Source organism: Myripristis murdjan, chromosome 7 (assembly GCF_902150065.1).
Source record: "Myripristis murdjan chromosome 7, fMyrMur1.1, whole genome shotgun sequence".
In the NCBI taxonomy this organism is placed as follows: domain Eukaryota; kingdom Metazoa; phylum Chordata; class Actinopteri; order Holocentriformes; family Holocentridae; genus Myripristis; species Myripristis murdjan.
The window spans coordinates 25662173-25676179 of record NC_043986.1 but is presented as its reverse complement, the minus strand read 5'-3'; the positions used below and the strand labels follow the sequence as shown (position 1 = coordinate 25676179).

Sequence of the window (14007 nt, the reverse complement as noted above, 5' to 3'; positions counted from 1 at the left end):
CATTTGGAGTGTTCCCAGACAACACACACAGGTCATCCTTACGTCTGACATCAAACTGATGAATTGACTAGATCATATTTGTTGGGCCTGCGTAATAAAAGTCTGACGGAATGCCTACATCAGACCTACATCGGCTAAGATGGTTTTTCCGAAGTTCATCCGGTTGTGATCCTAGAGCTACAGCCTAAGTTGGCCTGATCTCTGTGCGCTTTGTGGGTTCTGTAGGGGTTTGGTGACACAGCAACAACAAAACTGTCAACAGAGGACCTTCACACCTTTCTAATCACTTCACCTCAACTGTATTCTCAATTGTTTTTTGTATTCATTATATTATATTATTTTACTTTTGTATTCCTTTCAAGGTGTGTGTCTGTCTCCTTTGAGTTGATAACTCATTTGTTTGCGCAGTGCTGCTGGATGACAAGGGGATTTTACATGTGTGACATCATATTTATAAAATACTGAGCAAGGAAATGGTGAAAGGCATCCATTCAGTTTCTGAAGATTGAGATCACTTTAAAACAAATCAACTGATGAATAGTAAATTTAAAAAAGTATAGGAATTACTGTGTTTGGTGTCATTTTAAATATTCTTAAGGGGTACCACTCATTTGAGTCCACTCTATCTTCACTTGCTGTTTATTCTGTAAAGCATGTATCTATACAGTTAAGTGCAGTGTGTGTGTGTACGTGTGTGTGTAGTGCCAGTGTTGAAAGGTTTTTTATGAGCGTTCCTCACCGTGACCTTCCTGCCCTCCTGTCCACGCTCCATCTCGTCCCCTTCCTCCTCCTCCTCCTCTTCATCGTTCAGGTACAGAACGTTCTGGATGCCTGCCTGCCTCGGACGGACCTCCAGCCGATCCCAGTCGTCCACGTCGGCTGAGGACAGCACAGAGCAAAGAATGTTTGGGCACAAGTGTATCTGTGTGTGTGTGTGTGTGTGTGTGCAAGCAGGGCAGGGAGCAGTTCTACTTTCTGATAGTACACTAGGCCATTTGGCTTTACTAACAAACCTTCCAAGGATTCTGTTCACCAGTTTAGCCAAGTGTACTTTTTTTTTTTTTTTTTAATATTTGGCTTGAGGATCCAAATGAGCAAGCTACGGGCCAAATCTAAGAATTATACACTTCACCCCTCTCCATTTTGGCTCCACTTTTTGCCTCACTTTGGCAACAAAAAAATGACAACATGGCAGCAACCATAAACAAAATCTCCATGCCACTCAGAAGCCAATGGGTGATGTCAGACTCACTATGGGCATTAAGCCTGGGCTAGCAACGTCTATGGATTAAAAAAATAAAATAAAAATAAATACAATATAAACTAACCACCATTATTGTGCTTTTTAGGTGACCACATGCATTTTTCCTCATTTTACCTGAGCAACACTAGCTGCAGTGCAGGAATTTTACTTACTTGTACATATGCTTTTCCATGCTGTGATATTTATTAATTATTACAGGTTTGGTAATGGATGTACAAAGGACCTTAAAGCACAGTGGGACTACACCAGGAAAGACCAAATTTGTCTCTCATGACAAGGGGGAAATGGGAATTCCCCTTTGCCTGTCTGTTCTGTTTTCCATGTGGGAGACCCTGGTTCGCATCCAATTTCTTTCCCACACGCAAGACAATACACTCCGCTAAGACCAAATGTTGCCGCAACTGTCTGATGCTAAACCACAATAAGTAGGTTTAAGAGCGAAACCTCCCACGGACACGCAAGTAGTGCCAACGTTAAGACTTTAATGAGTGACAGTGTAATTGTTGCGCCTGAACCCTCTGCCCTCACCTTCACCATCCAGGATGTAGTCTCGTGGGAACATGATACCACAGCCCATGATGTCACCTTTGAAGCAGCGTGGGCCAAAAGCATCTCCAACCCCACTGCCATGAAAGATCTTCCCGTCATCTGTCAGAGAGAGAGAGAGAGAAAGACTTTCACTCGTCCAATTATTAGCTCATTCCTTACTTACACGTGGATAGTTTGGATTTTTGTCCATTAACCTCTGAGGTAATTGTTATACACCTTCAACAGCTCCCTTACTCAACCTGACACACTAGATGGGGACAACAGTGCAATGAAATTTGTTAACGACAATAAACAGTTACAAACATTTAGGGCTAACACAGAGTCTGACATTTCCATAAACATAATGCTAAACCAAAAGTCAGAATAGGTTAGTAAAACACCTCTCTTCACCATTCTATAAAAGAAGAATAAATGAATAAAAAAAACACCAACAACATCCAAAGGGAATCAGCAAAACAACACATAATACAGTTGTAACACAACAATGAAAAAAAAAAAAAAAAAAAAAAAGCAGAAGAAAAACACTGCAGAGGTAGCCTGCAGTCAAGCTCTCCTCGAGCGCAGCGGCGTGGCTGCTGCTGGTAAATATTTATGGAGTTGTCATGGGACCCGTCCCCGGCTCAGGATACTGTTTAAACAATCTCTATCTGAGCACCGGGAGGGAGACGGAGACACTGTATCATTACGGCTCCCATGCGGGCCCCTGTCACAACACCACACACTAGGCAAACAGTGGAGCCACGCCGGCACAGGCGCAGCGCAGCTAAAAATAGCAGAGCAGGGCTTTGGAGGCTGACAGGGGCTGGTGTTGGAGGTGAGCCGGGGTGTGGAAGACCAGGTTCGGGCCTAGAGCTGGAGCTGCTTGAGGACTGGGACAGGAAAGGTAGGCAAGAGCTGGCAGCGGGTCAGCAGCCAGGGCTGGGAGGGTGTTCACCAGAGCAACGAGCAACAGGGGCAATAACCCTGCTCTCTGCACCAAACATCACCAGTTTCCATTCGTATTCTGAAGATGTAATGACTAGATGCATGGGGCCACAAAACCATTTCAAATACATGCTTAAGACGAAGGGATGAACCATGCATGCATAGATGAACCATCGTACTTACACGATGCAAAATTGCCAAGATTCGACTGAAGTGAGGACAAAAAATGTGGCATAAGCACATAATCCATCATTCTCTGCTTCAACCATGGAGACATGATTCAACGATCAAATCAACCATCAAATAATGCACTGAAGGGCGCCCCGGTAGCTCACTGGATAAGAGCGCAAACCACATGATAAGGCTGAGTTCTGATCGTAGCATCCTGGTTTTAAATCCAACCCCAGGCCATTTGCTGCATGTCGTCCCCTGTCTCTCCCATACTTTTCCTGTCTCTCTCTACTGTGACTGTCAAATAAAGCAGAAATGCCAAAAAAAAAAAAAAACTTTAAAAAAATATGTATACCATTGTTTTGTTGGTAGTTGAGTCTAAATGGTCCCCACTTCAACTGACCCTCTGCGATTCTACATAGAGCCCCTTTAAGCATAACGTGTTGCTCTCTCACGCACACAAACTACTACTTCAAAACACAATTACAATCACAATATTTTCCATCAGATTATATTATATTTAGTGTCATTTGTTTCTTCTGTTCAACAATAATGTTGTGTCTTTAATGTACTGTAAAAGTTCAAATAACTGTCCCTTGTTAAACGATGTCCTAAAACAGCCGGGGAGATCTTCATCCTGGCCGGCAGCTGACAACGTTTGTTGTTTCTCACCAAGAAATGATTTGTGGCGTCTAAGAACTTTGTTGCTTTTCTTAGGTGTATTCTGAAAAGGTCAATGTAGTTAGAGGACTGAGGCTGCGGTTGGAGCCAGGTTGCAGAGGGAAGTGTTGGAATTTGTGTTGGGGACTAAAGAGTTGGAAATCAGCGCGGAGGTGATGACCAAGGTTTGGCTCTTGGACTAGGATGAGAGTATGCGGGAGAATAGTTGTGGTGATGTTGGTACTAAAGTTGAGGTCATTGACTAAGTGTTTGTTGGCAGGGCTGAGGGCTTGACATGACGCTGACGCCGGCCTGTGTGACTTGCACTAGGTCTAAGGTTGATCCTAGGAGCAGCATGAGGGCTAAAATTGGAGCTAGGCCCAGGGTTTGGATCTGGGCCCAGGGGGGGAGAGGGCAGCCTCTCTGGCTCCTGAGCAGCTAAGAGAACCTGGCGGAGGAGTGAGACACACTGGGAATGGGAAAACAGCACAGGCTTTTGTAACATGAGAGTTTGCCTGGAAAAGACAGGGCTTCCCTGCCCAGGGAACATTGACTTCACAGACTCCTAAAACATGAAAAATGAAAAAAATAAAAACATATTATTCCATGATTCCACACAGTGCACATGTTCCTCAGAGTTTACTATAAATTCCATATGCAGCTGCCACATGTTAATCACAAAGAGTTGTGTTACTGATAAATAATCAAAGTTTCTATACTCTCTGCTTAAACCTGCTGAAAAAGAAAGTACATAAGTTGGTGCATTGGTGTAGCAGGGCCATGATGCAGTAAAGGCAGCCTCAACAGCACTTATATTATTGTAGTGGTTAGGATAATGTCTTCTCTAGTTGCTGGTTAGAGCAGACCACATCCCAGGTAGGCTGTATGGTGTCACTGACGCAACATAAAACATCGTCTTGGTTGTTAGTTTATGAAGTATAAAAGTAAAGCCAAGCCTCACCAGGCAGGTTGAAAACTAAATCATGCTGCTTTAGTTACACACATTTGGTTTTGCAGCAATGCAAACACACCACATGTACAGCATGGTGCCTTGGCTAGAGATGGACTTGACAGAATGTGAGTTATGCTCAGCGGGTCACAAATGACGGCGTTAGACTGAGCAATATCTTCACTAGGCTGTGTGGAGATATTCATACACAGTGAAGTATGCCGTTTGTCTATAGATACACAGTCTGGGTATGTGCACTGCAGGCTGCAGCTGACTGCCTACTGTTTCTATTAGTCTCTTTATGCATGTTGGCATCACAAAGTTATTAACAACAACTATTCACATTCATTTTGGCCCATCAGCCAAGAAGGTAATATTAACCACATACACCTACACAACCCAAGTCTACTGAAGCACTGTTTTTACAGGACGTCTTCTGGGAACAGGACAGACCATGTCATTGAACAGAGGTTAGACTGAGCCCTAGTATCCCAGGTCCGGCTTGGTAGTGCGGGCTGGATTGTGGTGGTGGCTTTAGGAGCAGCCCTCAGCTGCGGGTGTTGAGTCATAGCACGTGTGACTCATTGATGGGGGATCAGAAAGGGCCCTGTGTCAGGAGGGTGGTAGGGTTAATGAGGCTTGCTGTGGAGCACTCACTGCCTGGATGGCTGGTTGCTTCTGATAGGGCCCACAGGAGCCCACAGGGCCCCACAGCCCATTGACCTGCAGAACCAATCCACCCCAGCACACAGGACAGAGGTCCACACTGGGCTTGTTCCCAGTACAAACACTCAGTGGCCCTCAGGTACAATATGAGCATGGGGTAGCACAAAAGCAGGCCAAGGAACTCTAAAACTATACAAGCTATATAAGAGGAGCAGGGGTATGCTTGGCAGACATTTGTGTATATAACTGGAATATGTTTGCAGTAAAATAACAACCTTAAAAGCCAATAATACACACCACACATGATCAAGGTCAACGCTGTTCGTGTGCCCAATACGGACCCCCATAAATTTGGGTAACACAAAAAGTGCCTAATAATCAAGCTGTACATGTGAACTATAAACTAGAAAAGTAGCAATGATACACTGGAAGGTAATGTATTTGCTCTCCTGGCCATGTGATATAAAGCCAATAAATATCTGCAGTCATTGTTTTCTTTAAAGCCATTAATAACTAAACAAAAAAAATCCCTCAGGGACAGCATGAGCTGGGACAAAACTATGCCATTGAGCTTTCAATAGCTGTTACCTCCATAAAGACTGCCAGGGATATCCTGGCAGGCATTTGCCCTTCTGGATACTGAGGTCAAACACAAAAACCAACCATAAAAATTGATGACAGAGGTACAAACTGCATAGAAACACATTTTCACAGCATTCTTGGCTTGCACTAAGCAATAGAGCTAAGGTAACAAAGCTGAAGCCATTCTTTCGTAAAACAATTCTGGCTGTGGTTATATGACCTACTGTATATAATACTGTGTATATACATTAGGTTTTTGTCAACCTGCCAAAGAATGCCTGTGTGCAATTCTTGAAGTTCCTGAGCCATTCTGTGAAAATCTAGGATGTGTGGAGTAGCGCAGAGAGTCTTGAAGAAGAGGCCCTGGCTGTTGATTTTAAGTAGCTGGACTGGAGCCTGCACCTCAACCCAAGCATGGGAAGGCAAACCTCATACGCGCAGCGTGGAAAACCACATATATCATTTTAGTCTCTAACAAATAAGATTAATGGGAGCTGTGCTGGGGCGTGCACATTTCTGTGGTGTCCAGCAAACAGCAGCCAAACCAGGCAGACCACAGCGTTAGACCTCTGGGACTGGCATGGTGAGCCTTTCTGAATGACTAGCCTCGTCTGTCACTCAGCACTGAGGCATCATCCACAGACCCCAGTAGGACGCACAGCATCAACTGCTATTAGTATTAATGTATCCTAAGTATAAATGGAATCTGTACTGGGATATGGGGATTTAAGAGTATAAACATTGCCTTGAAACATGAGTGGAATGCGCACAGGGTGTAAAACAATACATTTTGGTAGCTGATTAGGAGGTCAACTGGAAGAGAGCATATAGATTTTCCTCAAAAACTAAAAGCCTACACATTTCCTAATAGAATAACAAAAGTCCTACACACAGAATGTGAAATTTGTGGCGTGTGAAACATTCAAGGTATGAACAGCTGAAATTCCCCGTAAGGGAGATTAACAACGGGATGCTTCAGACCAAAATACAGCTGATAACAGCCAGCTAGCTCCTAACTGCTTCAGTCCGATAAGGACTAGCAAGATCCTAACGGTGACAGGAGCACAGCAGATTGTCAGATAAAGAGCCGGCTACCTACTGTAGCTTGTACAATGTCATAACAACCACCTACCTAGCTCGTGCTATCTGCGTATCAGGGCAGCAGCATTTGATAGCTAATCTCTTAGCACTGATAGCGGCAGGGTGCTGAAGCCTGGAATGGCAGCTGTGGGGGTTTTGTGCAGATGCCTGTAGAGATAATGTTCACAGGCCTGTTGTCACAAACAACCAAGACTGAACGTGTGTGGAAGCATAGGAAGATAACTTTGACTAAACTCTTTGTGCCTTTTTTCTTTGTATTTGGTTTTTTGGCACGTCAGTTTGAGAGAAGTTTAGATGACCGAAATCCCACAGAGAGAGATAAAGTTATGATCCCGCTCCCTGCTCCAATGCCGTCGTTGTCCGTTTTATCAGCCTTGCGATCCTCCTCAATATCTGTCTGCACTGGGCACCTCAACATCCAGCTGAGATGGTGCCCTAAGATGTTGGAGTCTAAAAGCAGCAGATAGACATTATGCAGGAAGTATGTCGGATTCGTTTATTTCATTCCGACATGAGTAAACTACAGGAGGAATTCCACATGCTCAAAGAAAGAAACAGACAAGGGAGGAAATACCAAGAGGGGAGCAGACAAATACAGCAAAGGAGGCTGGGGGGGATATTAGAGAGAATGAGACAAAGAGACAAAGACAGATGCCAAAAGCCTTCACATGATTAAGTGTGCTTTTGTGAACAGATGGAAATATTAAGCTGGGAGGTGCTCACCTGCATGGTAGGCCACTGATCCTCGGCTCCAACCCGGATGCCTGTTTTTGGGGTAGTCCTGCAAGCAGATAATGAGGTACTCAGGCCACAAATACAGCTCCATAACATATTTCATTTATATCCGTGAAGTCAACCACGTGCCACGGAGCATCGAGAGTCTGCAGGTTTTCATTCTAATCACAACCGCACCATGCGATTAACACACGTTCAACCAGAGAGCAGGAGCTGATCAGTGGCATAACCTGTTGTGGTCAAGTTCAAATTCATTTATGTAGCTCTTCCTCACAAACAAATGGAGCCTCCCTAAAATTAACTGGTCAACAAGTCAGACGAAACAAAGACAGGGGAAAACAGAAACAAACACGGCATAGGACAACTGGGACACAGCGGGTCTACCAATCCTACCTGGCACCCCGAGGCCTAGACGCTGTACAGCAGACAAGGAAAAACTAAACACAAAACTGATCCCACACCAGGACGGCTGAGTGTTCAGAAGGTGCCAGGACAAACAGTAAGATGGACAAAGACAAGAACACGATGCTGCAGAGAAATGAGTCTTTGATTGGAATGAAAGCCTACAGATTCTCAGGCCTCTGCGGCACCTGGTGTGGCTTTATTTGAGAAATCAAATTAGGTTAAAACAAGGGAACAGTACAAATCCCTCAGGAATGATGCAGCGGCCCTCGGGGCAAATCAGTGACGGTAAAGGTCAACCGGTTGTGACATGGAAATCAATAACGAGTAGGTCAGCTTCATTTAATCAGTGAATGAATGGGTGATAAAAGAAACAAATAAGAAAACAAGCGCACTACTTGTACAATCTTGCGTGTGTTTGTTACACTGTGGGTAAAAGGGCTTACAATGATTTGTTTCGTTTGTCCTGTCTTTGTTTTCTTTGTTCTCTTCGCTGTATTTTTGGGGAAAATTAATAAAATGTTAATGGGGGGAAAAATGTGAGTGCTGACAGCAATGGTTATGTGTGAATGGATTTTTAATAAAGCCTTGTACAGCTGGAAAAATAAAACAAGTGGACAAATGGAGACTGATTGTTAGTATGCAGCATAAATCTTAACATTTTAACAATTTTAAAGCAAATATTGCCAATCCAGTAAATCATTATGTGGGAATAGCCAGAAGAGCAATTTTGTATGGGTAATGCATTTTGACCAATACAGTTTGAGAGGAGGAGGCTGTGTGTCAGAGCCAGAGGATTCCTTCTGGTTTCCCCGTCTCTCCTTGGATATCTGTCAGTGTCTGCGGCCTTGCTGCTTCTCCCAGGACGTGTCTATCTATCTGTCTATCTCTCTCCAGGTTCAACCATGCCAACAGAAATAACTAGTGGGCCAACATTTGGATAAGATCAGTGTGACTCATAGGTAATTACCAGAGATGTGTATCTGTCGTCTAGGCTGCACCTCCATTAGTGCAGACACACATGACCAGAGAAGAGGAGAAGGAGAAGGGCAATGACACTACGTTCCTCTTTCATCTCACTCTACAGGCTGCATCTTCCCATTGCTGTCGCTCGATCTCCTCGACCACACGCTGACATAACCCCCCCAGAGTGTTCAATGTGTCTTTATCATCTTTTGTCAACTCGGTCGACTATTCAGAGTCCATCAAAGACGCCCAAAATAAAACAAGGGCGATAACGTAAGAAAAGGTAATGGGCAAGCCTTCACATGGAAAAGAAGAGTGCTACAGCGAGTCGCGGTGAAGAAAAATACGGGTCTTTAGCCAAACAAAAGAACAGACGGTGATGAGTGACTTTGAGATTAGAGAGACAAAACTTTGCTGAAAAGGAAACAAGGCCAATGGAATTATTACCATTAGCACCTGTGTGGAAAAACGCAGTGAGTGATAGAGCGGGACACAGGAGACAGATGGTGAGGTCGGGACAGGCAGCATCTGAAGCCAGGACATTGGGGAAACAGCCGCGATCCTGTCTGACAACCCCACTGGGGCTCGAGGAACAGGAAATGGAGATGGATGGGGGAAAGGGAGCGAGCGAGACACCAGCAGAGGAAGACAGAGAGACAGCGAGGAATGCAGCTACCGCTCCAAGCCCCCAAACCCCACGATTTGCCAAGTCTGCTCCTCTTTCCCCCCTCGTCTCAACCACAAGCCAGAGGATTCCTCCGGCTGACTGGCATGCAGGCCGCATCTCCAGCATGAGCAGAGGAAAGTTTGGGGTTTTGCTTCCTGATTGATAGTTCCCAGACAGTGATTTGATCAGAGATTTAGTGACACACAATGCAGTGACGCAACATATAAAATTGGATAAACATATGGGAATTATACACAAGATTTAATTATTACTCCAACTGTACATTCTAAAATTAACACATTCGTGAAACTGGATGACTGGAGAGAATGTGGAGAGACAGAGGCAAACCGCTCGCACATTTTCTTTGTCTTTACTGTGTTCAAATAATTTTGTCATTCAGTCATAGCAGGTGCATATATAAACATAAACATATAGATACAGTCAGAGCACAAAGAGGAGATGACACGCACATCTATTTCCTTTTCTCATCTGTTTGCTTCAGTTCTCTTTAATTAGCACAATTATGACCTCTTTTATTTAATTCGTATGTATATGTAAGCATACCTGTATGCACGCATGAATGTATATATGTACATAAAAATATTTGTGTGCATTAATGTGTATACATGTAGGTTTGTGTATATATGGATCAATATGTAGTTATGCCCTTATTTCTTTTTTTTTTCGTCTGTCTGTTGCTGTGTGTATAAAATATAAAGAAATAACAATTGCAAAGACATGAAAATATATTGGACTTTTTGACTTTTTGCGGTTGTAGTGAATCGTGAATTTCTTGCAATGAAAGTATGAAAAAAAAAAAACCCTGAGTATATAATAGTAATTTAGGTTTATTGTCTAAAAGAGAAGAAATATCATACTGGTGGCATGTAATGTACAATGTTAAGTCAACCATGTGCTCATGATAGCGTTCCAAAAAAAAAGAATGGATAAACAAATCAGGCTGGAATGGTTGTGCTTCCATGTAAACCGCAGACTTGTGTCTGATATATGGATCACAATGTTTAATGCCTTTGTTTTTATAGCTGTCTTCTTGGTAATTGTTATGTCCGTCATCTCTAATTCAACACGTCTACACAGCGCACTCTATCCGTCAACCAAATATGGAGTGCAAGCGAGAAAAAGCCGAGCAGCATTCAAATCCCTACTGTAAACACTGAGATACGAACTTTACGATAGCGTTGTTGTTCTTGGAGTTTTTCCAGTACCAATATTGGTTAGAAAAAATATTTGTTTGATACCTGTGAGGACTGTAAATTAGCCTACATTTCAATGAGCAAGACAGTAAGCTATTATTTTCTGTCTACATTTGCTTTTCATAAAATTAAAAAAAAAAAAAAAAAATCAGATGGTGTTCAATATATATGGCTTTTGGCATATATATTGAACAAGTTTGCCATTCATTTTTGAATTCTTTACATGCCTTACAATTAGTATTGGTACAAAAAGCAATGCTGCTCTTGAATAGCAGTCAGTCCAGACCAGTCTAACACTAACAGAAAATGCACTGATTTTATTGTGATATTAACTGTGATGCACAGAGAGAGCATTTTCTATAAATGTTTTTTGCAAGCAGTGCTGCAGCTCTGAATGACACCCACACTCATCTGTGCGCTCCGCAACATATTGTGGAGCACACTTTAACACAGAGTCTGTGCACCATGTTAACCCGCTCGTCCACTTAACACATAAACTTTCTAACCACGGTCACTGCCCCCCAACCCCTCCCACCCCCGGCCTGCAGAAGCCATCAGTGAAATGCACACGGCTTCCAAGAACAACAAACATTGGCGTTGTGTCCACAGCCTAACGGAGGAAAGGCCTACATATCAGATCCCCAGCTGCTACATCGGTGTCATCGGAGTAGCCTGCATTTCCACACTGTGGCAGAGTCAACAACAAGCCCGAAGGAGTGAGGGCAGAACGGTGCGGGCACAGAGGAGAAATCTGTAGGAGCAGATACCCATCACCTACTGCAGCTATCTGCCTGGCATATCGCTGCTGTCTAAAAATAACACTAAAACCGTGGATTACCACATAGTATGAGTGTATGGGTGTGTGTGCGGGTATGTGCAAGGCGAACAAGCGAGGGAAAGTTTGGTGAGCGAGTGTGTGTGTGTGTGTGTGTGTGTGTGTGTGTGTACGTGCCCACGCAGCCTCACTAATACGGGTTGGGTAGGGACTGTTAGCAACTAATGCAGGTCTGTTTGTTTAACCTCTTGTCATCAGGTTAAACCACGAGCTGCCAACACGGAATGGCAAACCGTCACAGATTGGCCGTTGATGATGGGAGTGAACGGAAAAGCTGCCTATCTGTTTATGCATATGTTTAAACCTATTCTCTCATAAGTGGACACATAAGAGCTTTCTTGACACCAGTTACAGCTAAATTATGAGCTTTTTTTTTTTTTTTTTTTTTAAATCAAGGGAGGGGATAAACTTGGTAGTGACGAGCACATCATTCACCATATTGCCTGCTTTTCAAACATCATCACTTAATTCTTTCCAAAACATATTTTTCTCTTCTTTGCCTCAGTAAGCCCTTCTACTACTAAACTATTCTGTACACCCTCCTAATTGCTATAATTGATACCTTTTCATAATTACATTCACGCATTTCTGTGGCATGTTGACGTAACCCTAAATTCACTATGTTCTTAGTTCTATTTGTCTTTGCCGTATCCCATTACTTTCCCCATGGGGATCATTAAAGTTTCACTATATCATCTTATGTTATACCACAGAATGCCTCCTAAATTACTGTTTGCATTGTATGTATGTGTATGCATGTGTGTGTGTGTGTGTGTGTGTAGACAGGTATGTGTGTTCTGCAGCTGACAAATCAGAGGCCTTGGCACAGAGACGGCCCCTTTGTTCTGTCCTAAAAGGACTTTGGTAGAACAAACATGTTCACAGGAGCAGCCGTCAGAATGGTTAGTAGGCCTGCTGCATCATGGGAGGAAGAGGAAGAGAGCCGTTCCCAGGACCCGGTCCCGGGGCATACCAGGACAGAGGAAATGCTGCCATTCCAGTCTCCAGTGGGTGTTTTTTATGTGCCTGTGTGAGAGTCTGTATGTCTGAGTCTATCAATATGAACGGGGGAGAGAGAGCCAACCATCAGATAGAGAGAAGGTCAACACTGAAGGTGAAACAATAAACTTCTAACCCGTCGCTGTTCATTCAGACACTGTGACAGCAGCTGACCCACATATCAGCTGCTTAACTTATCCATCTAAACTTTTTTATTACTTCATTTTTCCATATGAAAGCCTGCTCTGCCATCTGCCCCTCCACCTCCCCATCGTACTGCTGTTTCTGTGGGGTGTGATCTTTTGGGGCTTTTTTAAAGATTTGTGCTGGATATCTTTACAACTCACATTTATTTATATTGGGCGATGAGGGGTTTTCCTGCTTTTTTCCCTATGTTTTGGTATACCAGATCACTTGCCTTGATTTCTCCTCTCTACCTCTAGGCCTCCACATCTCCCTTGCTACCCCACCTCTAGAGCCCTGCTACCCACCCTCTCTACCCCCTCCACTTTTTCACCCCATAACTAGGCCTAGATCTCTCTTTGTCCCACACCCTAGCAACCACTGTGTATACCGGATGCAAAACAGCCCTGCTACCATGCGTATGCATGCTGTACGTTCATCAAGACTCTTATCTTCAGAGGAAAGAGAAAGCAGGCAAGAGGTCACGGCGGGTCTAAGAACTGCAGTGGGGTCATAACAAAATCTAACATTATGGAAACAAAGAAACTCATTTACCTTACATAAAGAAGCATACAAACTACATAGCACAAATTCCTCTGACCTCCCTTCAGGACAGGAAATTGGCTGCAGGCGCTTGTGTCTGTGTGTGTGTGTGTGTGGGTCAGGGGAGGATGGGGGGGCATACCTGCCATATTGATTTTGAGAAAATTGCTAAACAGTAAATATTCAGTTTCCATCTACAGTGGCTGACCAAGCTGATTATCTTACACCAAAATGTATAATCTTAGACCAAAATATACAAGCAGGTATCTAGTGGTTGGTGCTACTCTTGGTTGCTGCACCAGATCATGAGCTACTTTACATAGGTGTTTGCTGGGATCAGATTAGTGCATTAGAAGTGTCATTACAGGTACAGCATTGTATTGATGAATCAAATAGTTTTTTTTTTTTAATAAAACAAATCGAAAAGTGTACTTTTGCTAATTCGTCTTTTTTTCAAGTTACCCATATGAATATTGTAGTAATGTCAGAATGTGTTGTGAACATTGAAAACACTAGAACTCTGACTATAAAAGAAAAAAAAAAAAAAAAATATATATATATATATATATATATATATATATATATATATATATATAT

The 14007-nt window shown here is 43.2% G+C and overlaps 1 protein-coding gene across 3 annotated transcripts in view; it reads right to left on the bottom strand.

Moving 5' to 3' along the window:
* The window catches only part of spryd3 (SPRY domain containing 3), a 63818-nt gene that overhangs the window by 20383 nt on the left and 29428 nt on the right, over positions 1-14007 (bottom strand). For all 3 annotated transcript variants that reach the window (XR_003928490.1, XM_030056258.1, XM_030056257.1), the window contains exons 8-10: positions 7590-7647; positions 1793-1912; positions 740-879 (exon numbers count right to left, since the gene is read on the bottom strand). Coding sequence is in view for 2 of the 3 variants with exons in the window: in XM_030056258.1 (XP_029912118.1) it covers positions 740-879; positions 1793-1912; positions 7590-7647 (318 nt within the window). In the remaining variant the exon portion in view is untranslated. The remainder of the gene's footprint in view (positions 1-739; positions 880-1792; positions 1913-7589; positions 7648-14007) is intronic.